Source organism: Eschrichtius robustus, chromosome 16 (assembly GCF_028021215.1).
Source record: "Eschrichtius robustus isolate mEscRob2 chromosome 16, mEscRob2.pri, whole genome shotgun sequence".
NCBI lineage: Eukaryota > Metazoa > Chordata > Mammalia > Artiodactyla > Eschrichtiidae > Eschrichtius > Eschrichtius robustus.
Genome location: NC_090839.1, coordinates 71,043,020 through 71,069,879, shown reverse-complemented (window position 1 = coordinate 71,069,879; position 26,860 = coordinate 71,043,020). Strand labels below are relative to the sequence as shown.

At 38.8% G+C, this 26,860-nt stretch overlaps 1 protein-coding gene across 3 annotated transcripts in view; it reads right to left on the bottom strand.

The window, feature by feature from the left end:
• The window catches only part of ANKS4B (ankyrin repeat and sterile alpha motif domain containing 4B), an 80,151-nt gene that overhangs the window by 8,634 nt on the left and 44,657 nt on the right, over positions 1-26,860 (bottom strand). For 2 of the 3 annotated variants that reach the window (XM_068524532.1, XM_068524533.1), the window contains exon 5: positions 11,718-11,789. In XM_068524532.1, the coding sequence (XP_068380633.1) occupies positions 11,718-11,789 (72 nt within the window). Of the gene's footprint in view, positions 1-8,883; positions 9,067-11,717; positions 11,790-26,860 lie in introns of those variants that run through there. The other variant, XM_068524534.1, reaches the window with a different exon arrangement.

Sequence of the window (26,860 nt, the reverse complement as noted above, 5' to 3'; positions counted from 1 at the left end):
ATATACACTGACATGGAAAAAAATGTTCATGATGTATTGAGGAGTAAAAAAAAAAAAACTGCATACCACAAAAAAATGTCTACTTAGTATACTATTTCATGTGTGTGTACAAGTATACATGCATATTTATTTATACATAATATATATACATATATGCACATATATTTATATACACTATATATATATACTTATACACACTATGTATATGGCATTATGGGACATTTTATTCTTTATAATTTGTGTGCATATATATGGTTTAATTTTCTGGGCTTAGCTTATGTTACTTTTGTGATAAATGAAGACCAGTAGAACAATTTGTATAAGAAAATGTTTCAGGAGAATCAGACTTTGAAGCCTAGTGGGAATTGATTGCAGGACTTCGACAGGACTTGGGGAAACAGAGACCCTACTCTTGGAGGGCACACACAAAGTAGTCTGCACGTCGGGACCCAGGGGAAGGAGCAGTGACCCTGGGGGAGACTGAACCAGACCTACCTGCTGGCGTTGGGGGGTCTCCTGCAGAGGCGGGGGGTGGCTCTGTTTCACCGTGGGGACAAGGACACTGGCATCAGAGGTTCTGGGAAGTGCTCCTTGGCGTGAGCCCTCCCAGAGTCTGCCATTAACCCCATCAAAGAGCCCAGGTAGGCCCCAGTGTTGGGTTGCCTCAGGCAAAAGAACCAACAGGGAGGGAACCCAGCCCCACCCATCAGCAGTCAAGTGGATCAAAGTTTTACTGAGCTCTGACAGCCACAGCAACAGTCAGCTCTACCCACCACCAGAGCCTCCCATCAAGCCTCTTAGATAGCCTCAACCACCAGAGGGCAGACAGCAGAAGCAAGAAAAACTACAATCCTGCAGCCTGTGGACCAAAAACCACAGTTACACAAAGATAGACAAGATGAAAAGGCAGAGGGCTATGTACCAGATGAAGGAACAAGAAAAAACCCCCAGAAAAACAACTAAATGAAGTGGAGATAGGCAACCTTCCAGAAAAAGAATTCAGAATAATGATAGTGAAGATGATCCAGGACCTCGGAATAAGAATGGAGGCAAAGATTGAGAAGATGCAAGAAATGATTAACAAAGACCTAGAAGAATTAAAGAACAAACAAACAGAGATGACCAATACAATAACTGAAATGAAAACTACACTAGAAGGAATCAATAGCAGAATAACTGAGGCAGAAGAACGGATAAGTGACCTGGAAGACAGAATGGTGGAATTCACTGCTGCAGAATAGAATAAAGAAAAAAGAATGAAAAGAAATGAAGACAGCCTAAGAGACCTCTGGGACAACATTAAACGCAACAACATTCGCATTATAGGGGTCCCAGAAGGAGAAGAGAGAGAGAAAGGACCAGAGAACATATCTGAAGAGATTACAGTCGAAAACTTCCCTAACATGGGAAAGGAAATAGCCACCCAAGTCCAGGAAGCGCAGAGAGTCCCATACAGGATAAACCCAAGGAGAAACACGCCGAGACACATAGTAATCAAAGTGGCAAAAATTAAAGACAAAGAAAAATTATTGAAAGCAGCAAGGGAAAAACGACAAATAACATACAAGGGAACTCCCATAAGGTTAACAGCTGATTTCTCAGCAGAAACTCTACAAGCCAGAAGGGAGTGGCATGATATACTTAAAGTGATGAAAGGGAAGAACCTACAACCAAGATTACTCTACCCGGCAAGGATCTCATTTAGATTTGATGGAGAAATCAAAAGCTTTACAGACAAGCAAAAGCTAAGAGAATTCAGCACCACCAAACTAGCTCTACAACAAATGCTAAAGGAACTTCTCTAAGTGGGAAACACAAGAGAAGAAAAGGAGCTACAAAAACAAACTCAAAACAATTAAGAAGGGCTTCCCTGGTGGCGCAGTGGTTGAGAATCCGCCTGCCAATGCAGGGGACACGGGTTCGAGCCCTGGTCTGGGAGGATCCCACATGCCACGGAGCAACTAGGCCCGTGAGCCACAATTACTGAGCCTGCGCGTCTGGAGCCTGTGCTCCGTAACAGGAGAGGCTGCGACAGTGAGAGGCCCGCGCACCACGATGAAGAGTGGCCCCCGCTTGCCGCAACTGGAGAAAGCCCTCGTACAGAAACGGAGACCCAACGCAGCGATAAATAAATAAATAAATAAATAAATAAAGACTTTCTCTCTATTTCACTGTCTTTATAAAAAAAAATAAATAAATAAAGTGCAATAATTCTGTAGCAATCATACTTTAAGAACTTAAAACTTAGAATGATAATATAGTAATAAAAAATACTTAAAAAAAAAAACAAAAACAAAACAAAACAAAAAACAATTAAGAAAATGGTCATGGGAACATACATATCAATAATTACCTTAAACGTGAATGGATTAAATGCCCCAACCAAAAGACATAGACTGGCTGAATGGATACAAAAACAAGACCCATATATATGCTGTCTACAAGAGACCCACTTTAGACCTAGGGACACATACAGACTGAAAGTGAGGGGATGGATAATGATATTCCATGCAAATGGAAATCAAAAGAAAACTGGAGTAGCTATACTCATATCAGATAAAATAGACTTTAAAATAAAGAATGTTACAAGAGACAAGGAAGGACACTACATAATGATCAAGGGATCAATCCAAGAAGAAGATATAACAATTATAAATATATATGCACCCAACATAGGAGCACCTCAATACATAAGGCAACTGCTAACAGCTATAAAAGAGGAAATCGACAGTAACACAATAATAGTGGGGGACTTTAACACCTCACTTACACCAATGGACAGATCATCCAAAATGAAAATAAATAAGGAAACAGAAGCTTTAAATGACACAATAGACCAGAGAGATTTAATTGATATATATAGGACATTCCATCCAAAAACAGCAGATTACACGTTCTTCTCAAGTGCGCATGGAACATTCTCCAGGATAGATCACATCTTGGGTCACAAATCAAGCCTCAGGAAATTTAAGAAAATTGAAATCATATCAAGCATCTTTTCTGACCACAACGCTATGAGATTAGAAATGAATTACAGGGAAAAAAAACGTAAAAAAGACAAACACATGGAGGCTAAACAATACGTTACTAAATAACCAAGAGATCACTGAAGAAATCAAAGAGGAAATCAAAAAATACCTAGAGACAAATGACAAGGAAAACACGACGACCCAAAACCTATGGGATGCAGCAAAAGCAGTTCTAAGAGGGAAGTTTATAGCTATACAAGCCTACCTCAAGAAACAAGAAAAATCTCAAGTAAACAATCTAACCTTACACCTAAAGAAACTAGAGAAAGAAGAACAAACAAAACCCAAAGTTAGCAGAAGGAAAGAAATCATAAAGATCACAGCAGAAATAAATGAAATAGAAACAAAGAAAACAATAGCAAAGATCAATAAAACTAAAAGTTGGTTCTTTGAGAAGATAAACAAAATTGATAAGACGTTAGCCAGACTCATCAAGAAAAAGAGGGAGAGGACTCAAATCAATAAAATCAGAAATGAAAAAGGAGAAGTTACAACAGACACCGCAGAAATACAAAGCATCCTAAGAGACTACTACAAACAACTTTATGCCAATAAAATGGACAACCTGGAAGAAATGGACAAACTTTTAGAAAGGTATAACCTTCCAAGACTGAATCAGGAAGAAACAGAAAATATGAACAGACCAATCACAAGTAATGAAATTGAAACTGTGATTAAAAATCCAACAAACAAAAGTCCAGGACCAGATGGCTTCACAGGTGAATTCTATCAAACATTTAGAGAAGAGCTAACACCTATCCTTCTCAAACTCTTCCAAAAAATTGCAGAGGAAGGAACACTCCCAAACTCATTCTATGAGGCCACCATCACCCTGATACCAAAACCAGACAAAGACACTACAAAAAAAGAAAATTACAGACCAATATCACTGATGAATATAGATGCAAAAGTCCTCAACAAAATACTAGCAAACAGAATCCAACAACACATTAAAAGGATCATACACCATGATCAAGCGGGATTTATCCCAGGGATGCAAGGATTCTTCAATATACACAAATCAATCAATGTGATACACCATATTAATAAACTGAAGAAGAAAAGCCATATGATCATCTCAATAGATGCAGAAAAAGCTTTTGACAAAATTCAACACCCATTTATGATAAAAACTCTCCAGAAAGTGGGCATAGAGGGAACCTACCTCAACATAATAAAGGCCATATATGACAAACCCACAGCAAACATCATTCTCAATGGTGAAAAACTGAAAGCATTTCCTCTAAGATCAGGAACGAGACAAGGATGTCCACTCTCACCACTATTATTCAACATAGTTCTGGAAGTCCTAGCCACGGCAATCAGAGAAGAAAAAGAAATAAAAGGAATACAAATTGGAAAAGAAGAAGTAAAACTGTCACTGTTTGCGGATGACATGATACTATACATAGAGAATCCTAAAACTGCCACCAGAAAACTGCTAGAGCTAATCAATGAATTTGGTAAAGCAGCAGGATACAAAATTAGTGCACAGAAATCTCTTGCATTCCTATACACTAATGATGAAAAATCTGAAAGAGAAATTATGGAAACACTCCCATTTACCAGTGCAACAAAAAGAATAAAATACCTAGGAATAAACCTACCTAGGGAGACAAAAGACCTGTATGCAGAAAACTATAAGACACTGATGAAAGAAATTAAAGATGATACCAACAGATGGAGAGATATACCATGTTCTTGGATTGGAAGAATCAACATTGTGAAAATGAGTACACTACCCAAAGCAATCTACAGATTCAACGCAATCCCTATCAAATTACCAATGGCATTTTTTACGGAGCTAGAACAAATCATCGTAAAATTTGTATGGAGACACAAAAGACCCCGAATAGCCAAAGCAGTCTTGAGGCAAAAAAATGGAGCTGGAGGAATCAGACTCCCTGACTTCAGACTATACTACAAAGCTACAGTAATCAAGACAATATGGTACTGGCACAAAAACAGAAACATAGATCAATGGAACAAGATAGAAAGCCCAGAGATTAACCCACGCACCTATGGTCAACTAATCTATGACAAAGGAGGCAAAGATATACAATGGAGAAAAGACAGTCTCTTCAATAAGTGGTGCTGGGAAAACTGGACAGCTACATGTAAAAGAATGAAATTAGAATACTCCCTAACACCATACACAAAAATAAACTCAAAATGGATTAGAGACCTAAATATAAGACTGGACACTATAAAACTCTTAGAGGAAAACATAGGAAGAACACTCTTTGACATAAATCACAGCAAGATCTTTTTTGATCCACCTCCTAGAGTAATGGAAATAAAAACAAAAATAAACAAATGGGACCTAAGGAAACTTCAAAGCTTTTGCACAGCAAAGGAAACCATAAACAAGACGAAAAGACAACCCTCAGAATGGGAGAAAATATTTGCAAATGAATCAACGGACAAAGGATTAATCTCCAAAATATATAAACAGCTCATTCAGCTCAATATTAAAGAAACAAACACCCCAATCCAAAAATGGGCAGAAGACCTCAATAGACATTTCTCCAAAGAAGACATACAGACGGCCACGAAGCACATGAAAAGATGCTCAACATCACTAATTATTAGAGAAATGCAAATCAAAACTACAATGAGGTATCACCTCACTCCTGTTAGAATGGGCATCATCAGAAAATCTACAAACAACAAATGCTGGAGAGGGTGTGGAGAAAAGGGAACCCTCTTGCACTGTTGGTGGGAATGTAAATTGATACAGCCACTATGGAGAACAATATGGAGGTTCCTTAAAAAACTAAAAATAGAATTACCATATGACCCAGCAATCCCACTACTGGGCATATACCCAGAGAAAACCGTAATTCAAAAAGACACATGCACCCGAATGTTCATTGCAGCAGTATTTACAATAGCCAGGTCATGGAAGCAACCTAAATGCCCGTCAACAGACGAATGGATAAAGAAGTTGTGGTACTTATATACAATGGAATATTACTCAGCCATAAAAAGGAACGAAATTGAGTCATTTGTTGAGAAGTGGATGGATCTAGAGACTGTCATACAGAGTGAAGTAAGTCAGAAAGAGAAAAACAAATATCGTATATTAACGCATGTATGTGGAACCTAGAAAAATGGTACAGATGAGCCGGTTTGCAGGGCAGAAGTTGAGACACAGATGTAGAGAACGGACATATGGACACCAAGGGGGGAAAACTGCGGTGGGGTGGGGATGGTGGTGTGCTGAATTGGGCGATTGGGATTGACATGTATACACTGATGTGTATAAAATTGATGCCTAATAAGAACCTGCAGTATAAAAAAAACAAACAAAACAACTAATACTAAACTTTCATTGGGTTATTTGTATGGAAATATGTTAATATAAATGTTTCAGACATTACATGAAATTTCTAAAAATCTTATATTTGTATTTGTATGGAAATATGTATGGAAATATGTTAATACAAATGTTTCAGACATTACATGAAATTTCTAAAAATCTTATATGTTCTGGTATAATGTTATAAGTAATAATCCTAGTTATTACTTTAAAATGTATATCTCAGAAATAACTAATTTTCTTGTCAACTGCAGTATTATGAACTTTCATCAAATCTTTAACTGGGGTCATTTTTAAGTCTTTTGTCATTTACAGACAGTTCTGGGTGTGCTCTGATGCTTTTGCAAATATGTTCCTATAAAAGGGTTTCATCTTCAAGAAATTCATGGAAAAGACTCTGCCAAGTACAGGTTTCTGGTAACTGACTGTACTGCTGAACTGAATGAATAAGCATTTTCAGAACTCTAATGAAAAACTGATGAACTCATAAAAGTGTTAACAAAAGATCAAGATGAAAAAAAAAATTAATTACATGGGACTGAGTGAACTGATGAGGATGAGTATAATTTTTGTGACTTTCTGTCTGAATTAAAAAAAAAAAAAATCCCACAAGGACTCAGAGGCAAAGAGTATACAAATCAATTTTCACTGCAAAGTAAAGGAGCTGTTACAGTGGAGGATTACTGGACTGAATGTCAATATTATGACATAGTATGAGTGTGTTTCATGTTTGGTAATTGCAATCATTGTTGCTTTTGTTGTGGTCATCCATGTACAATGCTTGGTGTCAGTCTATTTATCTCTTGTAAAAATAAAAAATAAAATAAAATAAAAAGAAAATGTTTCAGACATACAAAGGGGAGAGAGAGAGAGAAAGAGAACGTCTAGGCATTCTCATTTAAACTGGACCTCAAAAGTACAAGGGCTTTCACTGGTTGTGAAGTAACTGACATCTGCACTTCCTGCAGAGGTGGTATACTTTGAGTAGGTGGAGAAAGTTTGGGAGAGGAGGAGAGATGATGCAGTGTTACATATGGAGAAGGCTGACTAAAGGGGTTGGGGTACAGGGCAGTGTCTGGGAAATGGAAGTTAAACAAAAGGAATGGAGTACATCAACTCTACTTACTTCCTCATTCAGTTTTCAACTCGGGAACTCTCTCCAGCTTTGGTTCCTATAACTTCCTAAAGTGCCCCTCACTTCAGTAAAGGGTGCCAACAACCACAAGCTGTCAAAGCCAGAATCTGGGGCCTTGATCCTCCTTTTCCTTCCACCCCCCAGCATCCAGTCAATCATAACCAGTTCTACATCAGAATTGCCACTCAAATCCATCCACATCTCTCGATTCCCACTGCCACTATCCTAGTCCAGTTTATTCCTCATCTCAACTGTTAAACCAGCCCCAGAACATTTTCTCTGACCACTGTACAACAGCCTGAGCAAATTTTGTAAACAAAAACTATATGTATAAATATGTATAAATAAATATGTATTGGATTGAAATAAATTCACTTGTCTCCTTTACTCACATTTTCTTTTTTTCTTTCTTTAGCCTTCTTGGGTTATAGTTGCCATCACTGCCTAGACCCTCCAGTAACAAGCAGAAGACAACTGCTAGCTAATTTCTGCTTCAGAATTTGCAGGGAGAGTATGTATACATGTATGTATCTAACAGCCAGAGAGGTAATGAAGTTAAGACAGGCTGAAGGTCCCTTTTATGGCTTATAAAGCCAGAAATTTCATCTAAGAATCATGAGCTTGCACTAGGATTGAATATTTTTTTAAAAGGCTGTGAGATTTTAATGGCATAGATGAAAAAATAAAAACACATCATTTGTTCCAATCAAGGCTGACATCTTAAAACCAAGTAGATCAGTAATTTCTTTCTAAAAAGCCAAGAACTTGCATGTCATGGAAAAGATTTTTAAAGACACAGAATTAGGGCTTCCCTGGTGGCGCAGTGGTTGAGAATCTGCCTGCCAATGCAGGGGACACGGGTTCGAGCCCTGGTCTGGGAAGATCCCACATGTCGCAGAGCAACTAGGCCCGTGAGCCACAACTACTGAGCCTGCGTATCTGGAGCCTGTGCTCCGCCACAAGAGAGGCCGCCATGGTGAGAGGCCCGCGCACCGCGATGAAGAATGGCCCCCTCTTGCCGCAACTAGAGAAAGCCCTCGCACAGAAACGAAGACCCAACACAGCCATAATTAAATAAATAAATTTAAATTATAAAATTCTTAAAAAAAAAAAAAAAGACACAGAATTAAAATATCTTCCCCCAAGGCAAATAATAGTGCCTTAGAGTTCAGGATCTCTGTGTGTGTGGCTCATAAAGGATCAGCCAACACATGGTGCCAGTTCTCAGAGTGAAAAGAGAGCATCTCTGGGAAGTTTTCTCCTTTTCTCTAAAAAGACAATTTTTTACACAGACTAGAAAGAAAGCAAAGTACTTTCACTTTTTCCCTGCCTCTTGCTGCTGTCTGCAAAATCCTACCATAAACAATTTCCAATCAAAACCATCAGGTTGAAATTACCCTCTGCTGCAGATTATTTCTAGGGCTTCCAAGTTCCCGTGGTAGGCTGCCAGGAGTGTGGGAGTCATGCCATCTTCATCAGAAAGATTCAGATCTCTCTTGGTAGCCTCTTTCAGAAGTTCCAGGTAGCTATCACTAGCAGCTTGGTGGTAGCGAGTGGACATTTTTTCTGCTCACCGAAGCTTTGCCAAATATCACTCTCCAGGCAAAGCAGGATGTCAGTGAAGCAGCCTTCCTACGAAGCTTGTTAATCAGTGACAAGGAAGAGTGTCAGCCCAGGGCAAAGCTCATTCCAACCTCCCTCCAATGGAAGGCAGCCAGAAAGGTTCACAGCACTGAACTTAGACCTTTTCTTTCTGGAATGGCCATGACATTGAATATCGAGGACTGCTGCGTTCATCTTGAATGTTTTGAGGCACTGTTTTTTTTTCTGTCCTTTAACAAGTCCTGAATGTAATATTGGTCATCAAGGCACAGAATGTAGAAAATAATTTCAAAACCACTCAGAACTAGTCTAGTTCCCTGGAGAGGTCTATTTTTTAAAGTGCTGTATTGAGGTATAATTCACAAACTATGAAATTCACCCATTTTAAGTGTACAATTCAATGATCATTACTAAATTTAGAGTTCTGTAAGTATCACCATGAAACCAAGCAGGACCCTGTGGGGCCTTCCCAGGGACAGACCCCCTCCTCACCTAGTCCCCCACCTCTTGTTTATAGAAAAGCTGTAGCCTCCTAGGCCTTCCCCGAGTTCTAAAGAGCAACTTTAATCAGAGAAGGGAGAAAAGACAGAAACAAAGGAAAAACCATCAAGCAAAACAAAATAATAACAGTTTAGCCATAAAACAAAGTCAAGGGCCTTTAGTTCCTTCTCGAGGACTATAGATAATATCCTGAAGCATATCCTTGAGTTGTTTTGCAGATACTAAAACCCTCATCAGGTGAAAAAAGTTAACTGCATGCTGACCACCAGCACATAGACCCCAGACCAGTTAGCACCAGAAGGTTGATGATTGAGATTCCCAAAATATCACCCTGTTACCTCACCATCAACCAATAAGAGAATTGTGGATGAGCTGATCACACACCCTGTGACCATCTCCCTCACACTGTGTTTAAAAACCTTTCCCTGAAAGCCATTGGTGAGTTTGGGTCTTTTGAGCAGAAGCTGCCCATTCTTCTTGCTTGGCACCCTGCAATAAATGCTGTATTTTCAGTAGATTGGCTTTGCTGCACTGAGGGTGAGCAGGCCCAACTTCTGTTTGGTAACAACCATAATCCAATTTTATAACATATCCATAACCCCCCAAATATCCCTCATGCTAATTTGTAGTCAATCCTCATTCCCACTCCCAGCCCCAGGAAACCACTAATCTGCTTTCTGTCTCTACAGATTTGCTGTTTGTAGGCATTTCATATAAATGGAATCATACAATGTATAGTCTTTTGTGTCTAGCTTTTTTTCAGCTTAAAATAATTTTTTAAGGTTCATCCATTTTATAGCATGTAACAGTATTTCCTTCCTTTTTATTTCTGAATAGTTTCTACTATACTAATATACCACATTTTCTTTATTCATTCAACAGTTTATGGACATTTGAATTGTTTCCACATTTTGTTTTTACGAATAATGCTGCTATGAACATACAAGTCTTTGTGTGGACATATATTTTCATGTCTCTTGGGTATATACCGAGGAATGGAATTGCTGAATTACATGACAATTTGTATTTAACTTTTTAAGAAATTGCCAAACTGTTTTCCAAAGTGACTGTACGATTTTCATTCCCATCAGCAATGTATGAGGCTTCAAATTTCTCCATATCCTTGCAGCATTTGTTATCTGTCTTTTCATTTTCAGCCATCCTAGTGGGTGTGATGTGGTATGATTGTGGTTTAAATTTTCATTTCCCTAATGAATAACAATGTTGAGCATGTTTTTTATGTGCTTATTAACCATTCTTACATCTTCTTATAAATGCTTTACTCATTTTTTCATTACGTTGTCTTATTATTATTGAGTTATAAGAGTTCTTTATATATTCTAGATACAAATTCTTTATCAGATATATTTTGAACTTAATGAAAATGAAAGCAAACATTGTAAAATTTACAGGATGCAGTTAAAACAAAGCTTAGGTGGGAAATTTGCAGTTTTTAATGCCTGTGTTAGAAAAGAAGATCTCAAATCCTTAACTTAAACTTCCACCTTACGGAAAGGAGGAAAAGCATAGAAAAATTAGTGTAAATAAAGAGCACAATATAAGACCAAAAACATGGTCCAAATTTATCTGCAATCAAAATAAATGTAAACAGACCAAATTCACCAGTTAGAAGACTCAGGCATGTCTTATTTACAACAGACATCTAAAATATAAAATTGCAAAAAAAATTGAAAGTAAAAAATGGAAAAGTTATATCAAGCAAATACTAACAACAAATTGGTACAGCTATATTTATATCAGACAAAAAAATAGTTTAAGCCAAAAATATTACCAGGGATAAAGAGAGGTAATACATAATGATAAAAGGAACAATTCGTCAAGAAAATATGATACTCCTAAACTTGTATGTACCTAATAGCATAACCTCAAAATAGAGAAAACAAACAGTAGTAGAATTTAATGAGAAAGAACAAATCTGCAATCATAGTTGGAGATTTTAACACAACTCCTTAATGTTATATATCAATCAGACTAAAGATTAGGAAAGGTATAAAAAAATTGAACACAATTAAAAAGCTTTATCTAACAATCCTATATAAAACACTGCACTCAATAGAAAATGCATGTTCTTTTCAAGCACACGAGAATATTTATAAAAATTGCCCACCTAATAGAACCAGCGCAGGCCTCAACAAACATCAAATAATAGGTTTCATGTAGATCATGTTCTCTGAAGACACTGCAATAAAATTAGAAACCATCATCCTTATACAACTGATTAACTGTTTACATGCTCTCTTGTGATATGACTTTTACATCGTGTTCATCATCAAATACTTACCATTTTGCATTGTAATTTTTCTTCTCTTTAATACGTCATAAATATTTCCCATATTGTTACAAAATATTTAATATGTTTGGATAATAGTCCATGTAATTGATGTGAGGAAGGTATATATTTGAAGTCTGTGACTGCTTATTCCTCTTATCTCTTTTTGTCCAAGTCTTTAGTCCAAGATAAATTATCTGCCCACTCTGAAACAGTGGGCAAATTCACTGCAAATTCCTCACAATAATTAGCTCTAAAGGTCAATGTGTGTTCCTTTTTTTGGTTTCTATGAGAACAACAGTGGAAGCTGTAGAAGCAAAACCTGGAAGGCAGCATTATTTGTTTGTTAAAAAAAAAAGGAATTTTTTTAGCCTAGAGAAAGTGAAATATCCAAACATGATTGTGGACACTTTGAGAACAATGTAACACTGTTGCTCTATCATTTTTGCATGAGCCACTTTAATTTAGACACAATTGCATTCACTAATGTACTCTAAATAGAAAATCTTATGTAACCTGAGAAAGGGCTTCTCAAAGATGGATTAATAGAATAGAACACTCTGTTCTATTATACAGTATTCTATTCTATTCTACAGTAATAGAACGCTAAGTGCCAATCAAACAAGGAGTCTGCTGCCAGATAAAGATGATGATGGTGATATTAATGATAATGATACCAATGATGAGAAGAGCAGAATGATAAGAATTAGGGTAGAAGCAAAGGAAAAGGAGGACAGAGCAATTATAGAGGAGGGGAATAAGAACTGGAAATGGAAGACAAAGAGGAGAAGGGAGAGTTTCTCAACTCCAGTAGTACTTACGACTTGGACTTAAACTCTCCTATGAAATGTTAAAAAACTGAGCTTTCTTTTTTTTTTTTTTTTTTTTTTTTATGGTGAAGATATTGGCATCCTCTGGCATTTCCTTGGGAAAACTTTTCCTTGAGAGAAGAATGGATGGGGAGGGAGAGGGAAAGCAGAAACAAATCTTTATGAATTTGAAGATCCTCCTTACTTCATCCCTTCAAGATGAGGTTGAGAAAGAGGGTTGAACTTGGAGCTAGAAGGCCTAGAGTCCATATGGTCTGGGACAAGTTAGTCTATCTATTTGAGTCTCTATTTCCTTGTGGATAAAATTGGAGGAAATTGCTCATGATCCTATCATCATCACCTAAGCTTACAGGAATAAGGGTGAAATGAGATAAAAAAAAAATTCCTTACAGACTATAAAGCATGGTATTACAAACTGGAAGTAGTGTGATTGTGGCTTAGGGGACAGAGAGAGAGCGCTATAGCTCAATAAGTGGTCTACTTCCTTATTCCCCAAAGCCCAAAGAAAGCAAAATTGGTAGAAGATGGTAAGGGCAGAGATTAATGAAAATAACTAACACAGATTTACATACAATGTAGACACTAATTCCTTATGAGGGGTTGGATAATTGTGGGGCAATTGTGACTTTTGACTGTTTTTTTCTTATGGAAATATGTATTTGAGTCTGTTCCAACAGTATGCTGCTGGACTCTTGGAAGGTCAGAGAAGACCTGCCATACACACAGAGACTTTGAGGATTAGACTTAAGTGGTGATGACCCTCCCTTGTATTGTTCTATTAGCTAGCAAGTTAAGGCCCTCATCAACCATCCTATTGGAACCAACCCTGTTGCCCTCAACTCACTACACTCCTGCAATATTAGTATAACTTTAGAGAAACATCCTGCAAGTGTCTTCTGTGTTGTTCTGGTTGCTACTTAGGTTCAGAGGGGTAGACTCTATTTCCTCCTTTGTTTTTCTAAAACTCTAGAAACTCAACCTATTACCAGGATCCCCAAGAATGTAACTCTGAAAGCCCTTCTGCCTAGACACCACTTCTTTTTGCCAAAGACTCATAGGAAAACAGGGTTAACGAGCTTCCAGGGACAGCATTTGGAGAGATTCTCTCGCCAGTGGGCCTCCTCTTTCCCATAGAGCAATGCCATTTTCAACTCTTCATTGTTGTGTTTATAATTCTGTGACCTCTCCTGCTTTAATAGCAGCTACCTGATAGCTGAGTGGTCTGAACAGGAGTCCCATATACCATGAATGCAATCCTGGTCAAGTATCCCTTGGATGGAGGATTTATCCAGGGCTTTGACCTATCTATAAAACAGAATCCTGTATGTTCCCTTGGTTAGGGAGAGGAAAAGAAGGGACAAAGACTAGTGGTAGTTGATAATTCCAGTCTACCCCACGAAAAACCAATGCCAGCAAAGTGGAAAACAAACTTCTCCCTTGTTCTCAAAAACCATTCACTGCTATTTGGGAAAGAAATTCAACAGCTTGTGCAACCTATATTTTTATTAATGGGATTGCCCCCTGCACCGCAAGAGATCTGGCTTTCAAAAGCAGACATTATTTGTTCTTCAAAGCTACTCACATCTAATTACAGAGGAAATTCACTTGTATGGTAGGGAAGCACATTTTTATGTAATAAGGAAAAAGAAAATATCCAAGCAGAACATTTGCTTTTAACAAGATTACTTCATCTAATGAGTATCTTATTATGAATTCTATTGAAAATAAAAACAATAGCAGAAAGTAAATGAAAATAAAGGGGATTACAAAAGCCCTGTTGTTACCCAGAAAACTTAGAGGAATCAGGCAAGAGCAGAACCAAGCATCGTTAACACACTACTGCATGTGCTGAATGGGTTTATGAGAAACATATCTGTTGAGGTAAAGACATTTTCATATGGATTATTAAGGAATGTCACTTACATGTGTATTTTTTTCCTCTTTATCACTGTAATAAAACTGTTCAACCTATTTGATGTGGACTTTTTCTATTCAAAAGAGATTTCAACAATCCTGCTTGTCATTTAAACTCATATATAACTCTTAAAGTACAGAAACTTTCTTTCCCACACTGAAGATCACTGGTGTTGTTTTCCTTAGAAACATTGTTTAAACACAAACATGAAGCAATCAAAAGAACCATTGTCTTCCTTTTTGTTTTTTCTTCTCCAAATGAAAACATTTATGAAAATATTTAGGTGGATAAGTTGAGTATTGAAATTGTAATGTCCCTGAGGTATTGACTGGGCTTAATTTATTCCCATAAGTTTCAAGACACTCAAAGTCCTATTTTTTTCTGCCAGAAAAATAGAGCTGTTATTGTACCATCTGGTTTGCATGAGGAATCTCTTGGCATCTCTTAACTGCACATTTTATAAATGCTAAACCCCAGATGGCAGCACATTTTAACAGTGGAGAGTTTTATAAAGGTTTCCAAAACCAAATTCTTTAAAATGTGAATATTAGATAGTCTAAGCAGGGGCTATGAATTTAAATTCCACGCTTGAATTAACTGGCTTTGTTAGCTGGACAAATTTCCTTTTATCTTATGTCTTTTCCCCTTCCTAATTAATTATGGTTTTATGAATTGAAGACCTCAATCAACATAATCATATGACCTAAATCCTCACACAAAGCTTAAGTCCTATAAAAACTTCAGGAACAATGATCACTGGGAAACCTACATCAGTGGCCATTTTGTTTCAAGATGGCAGAATTTACCACAAGGGAGGTGTGGTATAGCACCGTTAAGCAGATTATCAAATACCATCAAAACCATTCAACTTTCTCAAAGCTGACAGTTGGACTGAGAAGACAGGAAAATGTGAATGTCAAGCATTGCACTGAAATAAAGCCAGAGTACAGTATGGTTAAGAACATAGATTCTTAAGTCAGAAACTAGACCCTGCATTTTCTTAAACATTCTTCTCTTTCCTCTGCATTTTTCTTTTTGATAATAAGAACTTGGTCCTGGGGTTTTTATCATCCTATACCTTACAACACAGTAAAAAGAGTATATATTTTATAGTCACACAGAGCTGTATTTCAATCTGGGAGTTTATATTGGTTTTGTAAGGCTGCCATAAATAGTACCTCAAAGTGGGTGGCTTAAACATCAGATTTCTTTTTTCTTAGAGTTCTGCAAGCTAGAAGTCTGAGATCAAAGTTTTGGCAGAATTGGTTTCTTCTGAGGGTGATGAGGGAAATATTTGTTCCAGGCCTCTGTCCTTGACTTGTAAAAGGCCATCTTCCCCCTGTGTCTTCACATTGTCTTCCCTCTGTATATGTCTATGCCCAAATTCCTTCTTCTTATAAGGACACCAGTCATATTGCATTAGGGCCTACCCTAATGACCTCATTTTAAGTTAATCACCTCTGTAAAGACCCTAGCTCCAAACACAATCACATTCTGAGGTACCTTGGTTTTTGGGGGGGAGGTTTCGACATTAATTTTGAGGGGTATTGCAACTCCCACTTTCTCGTCATTTCCATTTGCATGAAATATCTTTTTCCATCCCCTTACATTCAATCGATGTGTATCCTTTGCCCTAAAGTGGGTCTCTTGTAACAGCATATTATAAGCTCATTTTTTATCCAATATGCCACTCTGTGTCTTTTGATTGGAGCACTTAGTCCATTAACATTTAAGGTAATCATTGATAGATATATATTTATTGCCATTTTAAATGTTGTTTTCCTATTGATTTTATATTTCTTCTTTATCCCTTTCCTTTTCTTTTTGTTTTCCCTTTTGTGGTTTGATGATTTTCTTTTGTATTATGCTTATGTTCTCTTCTTTTTGGTCTTTGTGAATCTACTGTATGTTTTTGATTTGTGGTTACCCTGTTATTCAAGTATATTAACCCTCTATGCTTCCCGTACCTGGATATCTGTTTCCTTTGTTAGGTTTGGGAAGTTATCAGTCATAATTCCTTCAAATACATTTTCAGTCCCTTTTCTCTTTCTTCTCCTTCTGGGATCCCTATTATGTGTAGATTGGCACGCTTTATGTTATTCCATAGGTTTCCTATATTGCTTTCATTTTTTTTTTTTCATTTGGCTTTCTATCTGCTGTTCTGATTGGGTGATTTCCATTATTCTATCTTTCAGATCATTTATCCATTCTTCTGCATTTTTCATTCTGCTATTCATTGCCTTTAGCTCAGCTTTCATCTCGGCAAATGAGTTCTCTAATTTTTCTTGGTTTCTTTTTATAGTTTCTAGCTCCTTTTTATAGTAATCAGCATTTCTATCAATAGTCATTTGCAATTCCTTCAGTATTTTCATTATCTCTTTTTTCAAACTCAGTGTCTATTAGAATGAAGAGGACTATTACACTGTTTGTTCTTTCAGGGAAATTCTCTTGATCTTTTCATTAGGAGTGGTTGCTCTGCTTCTTCATTTTACTTATGCCCCTTGCTCTATGAGTTTAGGAGAAACAATTATATACTGTGGTCTTGGAGGGCTATTTTTATGTGGGAGTGTCCTTGTGTAGCGTGCGTGGATTTAATATTTTTTGGTGTGAGGGCTGTTTTTAGTGTGGCTGGCTGTCACCTCTTTCCTCAGTGTATGCTGGCCATTATCCCCTTGATAGGAGGTGTGACTAGTGTTGTGGTGACCAGAGCCTGCACTGGACATTGAGCGGGGCCTCCTCTCTGCTATGTGGTTGGCATGGGCCGGGTCTGTTCCCTAGCTGTTGGAATAGAAGCCCCCAGATCCATTTCTGAGCTGTGTTTCCGAGCTGTCGTGTGGGGTAGGTGGGATTGGAGCTCTCCCACTGGGAGAGGAGCCGCTGAGTATTCCTCCACCACAGACGTTCACCAGTGAATGTGCTCTGTTGTGTCACCTGTCACCCGTTGTGCAGGCTCACAAAGTACAGTGTTGTTGGCACTGCCTCGGCCATGTCTCAACCTTGGGAATGCCAGCAATTGGCCCTGGTATCTATCAGGTATTGTTTTTACAAGGCAACCAGTGCAGATCCACTGAAGTCAGGTCCGAGGACTGCAGTAGGCATGAACCTGGACCCGCTATGAGCGCTATGGAGCCAGCTCATACCCTGGCCCAGCCCAGGCCCCCTGTGCATGTACCCACAAAGCCCACAGCTGCTAAGCCAGAACCATCCCAGCCACAGAAGCACCCGTTGTCCACTCAGATGTCCTGCAGGCGCTGAATTTACAAAGCCGGCAGTGGAGGTGTAAATCCGTGGCTTGTGCAGCCAGGGGGAGAGATTTCAGCCTTGCCGCCTAAGCTGCACAGGCCCTGGGACTCAGCTGTGGTTTCAGCCCTGTCTCTGTGTGTGGGCAACCTGGTGGCATCTGCTCCCAGAGCCTACCGAGGCAGCAGCTGGGGCATGGGAGACCACCGAGGTGGGAGGCCCCGAGGTGGCAGCTGGGGCACAGAAGCCTGCTGAGACGGTGTCTGGGGCATAAGAGCCCGCTGAGGTGGTGGCTGGGATGCGCTCTCCCTGAGCCCCTGTAGGCAGGGAGTGGTGCACGGCGAAAAAAGCTACCAAGGCAGCACCACCTCTCCCTTTGTGGGCCACTTAACAATGGCGCTTCACTTCTATGGTGGCCCGGGTTTCTTTCACAAACAATCCCCTTTGCGGCTGTACCACGCTCCAGCTCCTTCAGGCTGTCTCCATGCAGCCAACAGCACTCCTCTCCCCGGATCTGTCCTCTAAATCCCGAGTTTTGGCACCCAGCCCCACCCATAACAGTGGACCCATGACTCAGGCTACGATGAGCAGGGTGGTGGCACAAATGTCTGTGTAAGTCTCTCTCTGTTCTGCCTGCCACCAACCAGTTGTGGTGCTCTCCTCTGAGCCTCTGAAGCTCACTTTCTGTCACAGCTGGTCTCCCTGCCAGTGAAGTAGCTTCCCACAGTGTGCGGGAACATTTCTTCTTTTTCAGCTCCCTCCCGAGGCCACAGGTCCCATCTCACTTCCTCTTTTTTTTTGTCCTCTCATCCTACCTGGTTACATGGAGATCTTTCTTGTCCTTTCAGGTATTTGAGGTCCTCTGCTCGTGTTCAGTAGGTGTTCTGTGAGAACTGTTCCATTTGTAGATGTATTTGTGGGAGCAGGTGAGATCCAAATCCTTCTACTCCGCCATCTTGATGTAAATGGATTAAATGCTCCAACCAAAAAATATAGACTGGCTGAATGGATACAAAAACAAGACCCGTATGTATGCTGTCTACAAGAGACCCACTTCAGACCTAGGGACACATACAGACTGAAAGCAAGGGGATGGAAAAAGATATTCCCTGCAAATGGAAATCAAAAGAAAGCTGGAGTAGCAATACTCATATCAGATAAAATAGACTTTAAAATAAAGCCTGTTACAAGAGACAAGGAAGGACACTACATAATGATCAGGGGATAAACCCAGGAAGAAGATATAACAATTGTAAATATCTATGCACCCAACATAGGAGCACCTCAATACATAAGGCAAATGCTAACAGCCATAAAACGGGAAATCGACAGTAACATAATTATAGTGGAGGATTTTAACACCCCACTTACACCAATGGACCGATAATCCAGACAGAATATAAATAAGGAAACACAAGCCTTAAATGACACCTTAAATCAGATAGACTTAATTGATATTTATAGGACATTCCATCCAAAAGCAGCAGAATACACTTTCTTCTCAAGTGAGCACAGAACATTCTCCAGGATAGATCACATCTTGGGTTATAAATAAAGCCTTGGTAAATTTAAGAAAATTGAAATCGTACCAAGCATCTTTTCTGACTACAACACTATGAGATTAGAAATCAATTACAGAAAAAAAAAACACCTGTAAAAAACACAAACACATGGAGGCTAAATAAATATGCTACTAAATAACCAATGGACCACTGAAGAAATCAAAGTGGAAATCAAAAAATACCTAGAAACAACTGACAATGAAAACACGACAACCCAAAACCTGTGGGATGCAGCAAAAGCAGTTCTAAGAAGGAAGTATATAGCAATACAATCCCACCACAAGAAACAAGAAAAATCTCAAATAAACAATCTAACCTTACACCTAAAGCAACTAGAAAAAGAAGAACAAACAAAACCCACAGTTAGTAGAAGGAAAGAAATCATAAAGATCAGAGCAGAAATAAATGAAACAGAAACAAAGAAAACAATAGCAAAGATCAACGAAACTAAAACCTGGTTCTTTGAGAAGATAAACAAAATAGATAAACCTTTAGCCAGACTCATCAAGAAAAAAAGGGAGAGGGCTCAAATTAATAAAATTAAAAGTGAAAAAGGATAAGTTACAATGGACACAGAAATACAAATAATCATAAGAGACTACTATAAGCAACTATATGCCAATAAAATGGACAACCTGGAAGAAATGGACAAATTCTTAGAAAGGTACAATCTTCCAAGACTAAACCAGGAAGAAATAGAAAATATAAACAGACCAATCACAAGTACTAAAATTGAAATGGTGATTAAAAAACTTCCAACAAACAAAAGTCCAGGACCAGATGGCTTCACAGGCGAATTCTATCAAACATTTAGAGAAGAGTTAACACCTATTCTTCTGAAACTGTTTCAAAAAAATTGCAGCGGAAGGAACACTCCCATACTCATTCTATGTGGCCATAATTATCCTGAAACCAAAACCAGACAAAGATACTGCAAAAAAAAAGAAAACTATAGGCCAATATCACTGATGAACATATGATCCAGAAATCCCACTCCTGGGCATATATCCAGAGAAAACCGTAATTCGAAAAGATACATGCACCCCAATGTTCATTGCAGCACTATTTACAATAGCCAAGACATGGAAGCAACCTAAATGTCTATCAGCAGAAGAATGGATAAAGAAGATGTGGTACAGGGACTTCCCTGGTGGCTCAGTGGTTAAGAATCCACCTGCCAATGCAGGGGACATGGGTTCAAGCCCTGGTCCGGGAAGATCCCACATGCCGCAGAGCAACTAAGCCCGTGTGCCACAACTACTGAGCCCGCACTCTAGAGCCTGCGAGCCACAACTACTGACACCTGCTCACCTAGAGCCCATGCTCCACAACAGGAGAAGCCACCGCAACAAAGAGTAGTCCCTGCTCGCCACAACTAGAGAAAGCCCTCACGCAGCAACAAAGACCAAATGCAGCCAAAAATAAACAAATAAATAAATAAATTTATAAAAAAAAATAAGTGTGGTACATATATACAATGGAATATTACTCCGCCATAAAAAAGAATGAAATAATGCCATTTGCAGCAACATGGATGGACTAGATTAGATTATCATACTAAGCAAAGTAAGTCAAAAAGAGAAAGACAAATTCCATATGATATCACCTATATGTGGAATCTAAAAATGACACAAATAAACATATCTATGAAACAGAAGCAGAATCACAGACATAGAGAACAGACTTTCTCTATGTGGTTGTCAAGGGGGAAGGTGGTTCGGGGAGGGAAGGATTGGGAGTTCGGGCTTAGCAGATGCAAACTAGTATTTATAGGATGGATAAACAACAAGGTCCTACTGTATAGCACAGGGAACTATATTCAATATCTTGTGATAAACAGTAATGGAAAAGAATATGAAAAAGAATATATATACATATGTATAACTGAATCACTTTGCTGTACAGCAGAAATTAACACAACATTTAAATCAACTATACTTTAATAAAATATAAAAAAATTTTGAGGAGGACAAATTCATTCCATAACAGCTTTCTACTTAGTAGCTATCAACTTAGGGGAAATTCACCGTGAGGAGCCTTAATTTCCTTTTCTTATTCCGACCTTGAAGGTTTATACATCGGTGTCCAGCACAGGACCTATACACAATGGACCTGAACAAAAATTCCCTTCCCTCTTTGCTGCAGAGACTCATCAAATCACAGGGTTTCTGAGGACCACCTACTCTTTCTCAGTACTCTGTGTGAAATGCGAATTATAAAGGCATGGATTTATAAAACCCGCAGGGAAACCCAAAGTGAAAGGGGTGGATTACAGAGATTTAGTGAAGGGAGATTTAACAGAATTAGGGGTTACTTGAATAAGAGACAACCCTTCAGGAAATGGGCTGAGTTTCAACCTGGGTTACCCTGATCAAGACTGAAATTCCATAGACCTTGTTTGATTAGCTTTAGTCATGTGCCTACCATTTGTCCAAAAGGTGATGGAGGCAGCTTGACTGAAAGTCTCACCAAGACTATATCTAATGGGAAAGAGAGTTCCTACCAAAAGAAAAGGATACCAGACAGAAAAGAATATACCTGTGTGTATTTAAGTTTACTTATTTATGCTTAGGTTTTATTTGTTACATAAGTTGTCATTTGGTCTCTCCCATCAGAAAGCAAACCCCTTAAAGACAGTCTTTGTCTGCACTTGGACAAATGTGTGTGTTGCTTCTTTTGAGACTTCACAGTTTTACAGTTGCTCGGTAAATGCTCCCTCGGAGAATACCCACAGTTTCATAATGTAAAATTGGGTTCATTTTGAAACAGGAATTCTAAATAATAGTCACAGACAAGTATTGCCCCAGTCATGCTGCTTAACAAACACCCAAAATTAAGTGGCTTAAAAGAATAAGCATTGATTTAGCTCACAAGTCTACAGTCAACTGGTCAATTCCTCTGTGCTCAGCTGACCTTGGCTTGGCTCGCTCATTCATCAGCAGTCAACTGGCAGATCGGCTGGGAACTAGTTGCTCTAGGATGGCCTCAGCCTAGATGACCTGTCTCTGCTCCTTGTGACTGTTTATCATCCGGCAGGATACCCTGGGTTTGTTGTCACAGTGAATGCAGAATGCTAAGAGACAGTGCATATGTGTACAGGCCTCAAGAGACCTAGTCTCAGGACAGGCATACCACCACTTCCACCACATTCTGTTGGCCAAAGCAAGTTACAAAGATTCAGCGGGGGGGGGGGGGGGGGGGAGGAGGAGTGAGGAGGACCAGGCTAACTGCAAACCATGCTGCTAAGGATGGGAGTCCAGGGAGGGGGGCAGATTGGCACCTTTACAATTAATCTACCATATCACCTTAAGAAGTTTAACATTTCGTATTCTATCAACTAAAAGGACTAGGCTGTATTGCATTTTCTTTATTTCTATGGTAACCATTACCCTAGCTACTACCTATAGAGTAATCTGTGTTAATATCTGTATGTAAATGAACTTTTATTTAGAACTTCTGAGCCTTCTCTGTCATTCATTTATCTAAGCTGCCCTATTTTTACATGAACAGATCCATGAAGCCTTTTATGCCCTTGTCCTATTTCTTTCTGAATCCATCACCGTTACAAGGCTCATTCAATTTTGATCTGTCTAAAGATCCAAAGGCGGAAAATGACATTCACATTGTATAGTTACATTGTATAGTTAAAGGAACTACTATATGATGTTCAAGAACGTTCGTATTAACATAGTCTATCTTATTTTTCCAAGTTAAATTCATATTTGATATTTGAAAGCTATTTTAAGCTATGTTAGCCTAACTGATAGAAGGTTCTGTATTTCTTATTTATCTAATACTGCTAAATTCTAATTAATGCCATCTGGTACTTTTAAAGCTAAGTGAACTGCAAGAGAAGCATAGAGTTTTAAAACACCCCCTCATACACACACAAGCACACACACACAGAAAATCATAATGAAATAGAATGAGCCTGGGAGTAGATATCAGAAGATCTGGTTTCTCCCTAGAGCTCTGCTACTAACTTTCTGTATGACCTTGGGCAAGTCACAGAACCTCTTAGGCTTAATTTCCTCACTTTATATTGGGGAGTTGGACTTTGAAAGCCTCATGAACCAAATCTACTCACTTGGGCAATATACCTTTATACCATGAAGCTTGAATTCATCGGCCTTTCATTCTATAGCTTCTATAGATCACTTACATACAAATCAGATTTACTGTTATCACTTTTAAATTACTTTAATTGGTTACTTATCACCAAGATAATTCAATCAATACAGAAGTGAATGAAGTTTAAAAAAAAAGTATGATACCAAATGTAAAATAGCTAGTGGGAAGCAGCCACATAGCACAGGGAGATCAGCTGGGTGCTTTGTGACCACCTAGAGGGGTGGGATAGGGAGGGTGGGAGGGAGATGCAAGAGGGAGGGGATATAGGGATATATGTATATGTATAGCTGATTCACTTTGTTATACAGCAGAAACTAACACACCATTGTAAAGCAATTATACTCCAATAAAGATGTCAAAAAAAAAAAAAAGTATGAGTCTCCCATCTCCCTATTCCGATTCTGGGAATGATGCATCACATATATTTATAACAGCAAGAGCACAAACAAATCAGAACAGATGACGGTTGTGAATGTCCAGCAGAGCTGGATTGGTGTGGACTGCCTGGATGCCTGCACTGTCTCCTCCCTCAGGTAACGTGTCGGCTCCCCGGCATATAAATGCAAACACACATTTCTATACCCACACATAGACACATAAATGGATAGAAAATACACAGGTTTCTTATTTTTCTTTAAGTAAAATATGACAACATACTAACCATACAGCTCTAATACTCCAATTTATTGTGGATGTCTTTAATATCAGCATTTATAGATCCAGTTGAATCCATAGATTTATTTTAGTATCTGAACAGTATTCCAGAGTTTATCTAACCATCTCCTGATGATAACAGTTAGGTTATCTTCAATTAATACTTTTACAATTGTTGTGGAAAGTAAGGCAACAGGATTGGAAATTAAGGATTATGAACTATTGTTTGAAAGAACTGCATTTAAGAAAGGAAGGAGGGCACCTGCCCAAAGGTGGCAAAAATATTGCATTGTTGTTATGCATTACAACCTAAAACTCTCTTCAAGAAATGCCTGGTGATTAGCAACAGGTGAGAAGAGGCCTCATAAGTCAAGCAGAGACCAGGGCATTCACAGAAGAGGAGAGTGAACACACTGTAGTTATAAACACAGTTAAAAAGTCTCATTGAAAAGAATGTGGAAAACAGAAATACATCTGAAAGAGATCCTACTGATTATTTAGTAAAATATGAAGGATCTATTATTTTTGTAAAGGTTTTAGTTTTCCTAACTAGTGATATGAGACACCATCTTATTGTAGAGAGCCATGTCTTCCTCATTCTCGAAGATGGCTACACTGAACACATTTGTATCCTTGTGCCCTCATGCAGAATCGATTCTTAGGGGCCTGGAGCTAGTTGTTCAGTGACTGTCCCAAGCACAGCATTGGTTGGGTCAGGCAAGGCAAGTGAAATTAATCTCTGGTGCACTCACCACCCTCACCAGCTCTCACAGTGGTCCTCCTTCCCTCCATGCCTCCTGCTCAGGGCCTTTGTGCTGCCCCTTAGTCTCCCGGAGCCCCCAGTTTAGGGCTCTGACCAGAGCTGCCTTTTCCAAGGCAAGACCTCACACTCTGGAAAAATGGTACAGTATTGGGGGAAGCAAGCCTGTGGGTGGGGCCTGGGAAGGAGGAGCAACGGATTAATCTGTTACCTCTCTGACCACCTTCTTAATAGGTCTCTCTGAATCTTGCTCCTGCATTCCATCCTCTAATGGCTGGAATGGTCTTCTAATCTCTCCAATGGTCTTCTTATCATAGTCTTAACCATCGTGGTAACAAATTACCTTCACAGTTGTAGAAAATGTCCCACTTTTTGGAAAATATGCTTAGGAGTAACTATTGCTATCATGCTTCTGCTCAGAATCTAAATCCTTTCACCATCTCTATCCTCAAAATCCTGCTTATCCTGGAGTTTGCTCCCTCTCCCCCATTCCACTGGTATATAATCAACTGATTCCCATAGAGAAGTTAGTTAATCACTGGCAATCATTCAGTTTCTTGCCTCCCTCCCTCCAGGTATTTCCCAAATTTTCCTGATCATAAGACTCACCTGGCTTGTTAAACATACAGTACCCCAGGCCCCTCCCCTAGAGAGCCTGATTCAGCAGCTTTTGGGTGGGGTCCAGGAATCTGTGATGTTAACAAGAGCCCCATGTGATCATTTTGATCAAGGAAGTTGGGGAAACCACTACTCTAAGCAGCAATATTTCAGACACCTATAACAGGGAATGAAGATTACTCCTCAAGTTACATCATAAAGACATAAATAAAGACATAAAAAACAACACATAAATAAATATTTCAAGTGCCACCCCACTACTTGCACAGAATTTGAGCATTATCACCTGTTATGGAACATGGACTGCAGACATCTAGGTATCTCAGTCTGGCCCTGGCCCTGACACCCAGCTTGGGCAAGTTGCTTTTCCTCAGTTTCTCCACCTGTAAACTCCCAATTGCTACACAGTGACATTCTTATTTAGATCACTATTCCCTTTGACCCAGAATTTCTACTTCCAGGAATTTATCCTGAGAGTTAACCAGGGAAATGTACAAGAATGTCCATCAGATTATTGTTTATAATGATGAAAAATAGGAAACTATATTAATGTCCATCATTAGGGAACAGTTAAGCACTGATTTATCTAGACATTGAATACTATGCAACCCTAAAAATGGTAATGGAGATCTTTATATTTGATATGGAAAATGTACATGACATATAAAGTAGTAAAAGCAGGTTACAAACGTAATTTATACTTCAATCTCAGGTTGTTTTTTAAGTGTGTGTGGTGTTTGCAGAAAAAGACCATAGAGTTACATACCTAAGTATTAGCAGTGGTAAAATTTGGATGACTTTTTCCTTTTCTCTATATCCTTCTGTAATTGTCGACATTTTTTGAAGTAAGCTTAAAATCTATACTTGGGGGAAAATAATGCTTCATCCATTTTTTTTAAAGGTACTTCTTCATGCACATTGCCAGGATGGTGTCCACAATAGCCAGGAGACCAGGAGTAACTTAAAGGAAAGGTTTACTTAAAGATAGTGTGAACAAGAGGTGTTCTTTACTCAAAAAAATCCCACCACATTCTTTCACTGTACATTTGAGTTGTAAAGATTTTGTCCAAAAGCTCCTAATTTTTCCCAGTGTTACAGAAAAAAAGCACCAATTCATTCACCTGGAGCCAGTTTCAAGGAACTCTGGTTTCATGGCTGGCCCGCAGAGCAGCTGGTGGAACAGCAAGGCAAGTGTCAGAAAGCGCAGAACTCTGCTTATTTCAGGCCTTCCAGAAAGGCTCTCCCTTCCCAAATCCCTTCCTCTCAGCTGG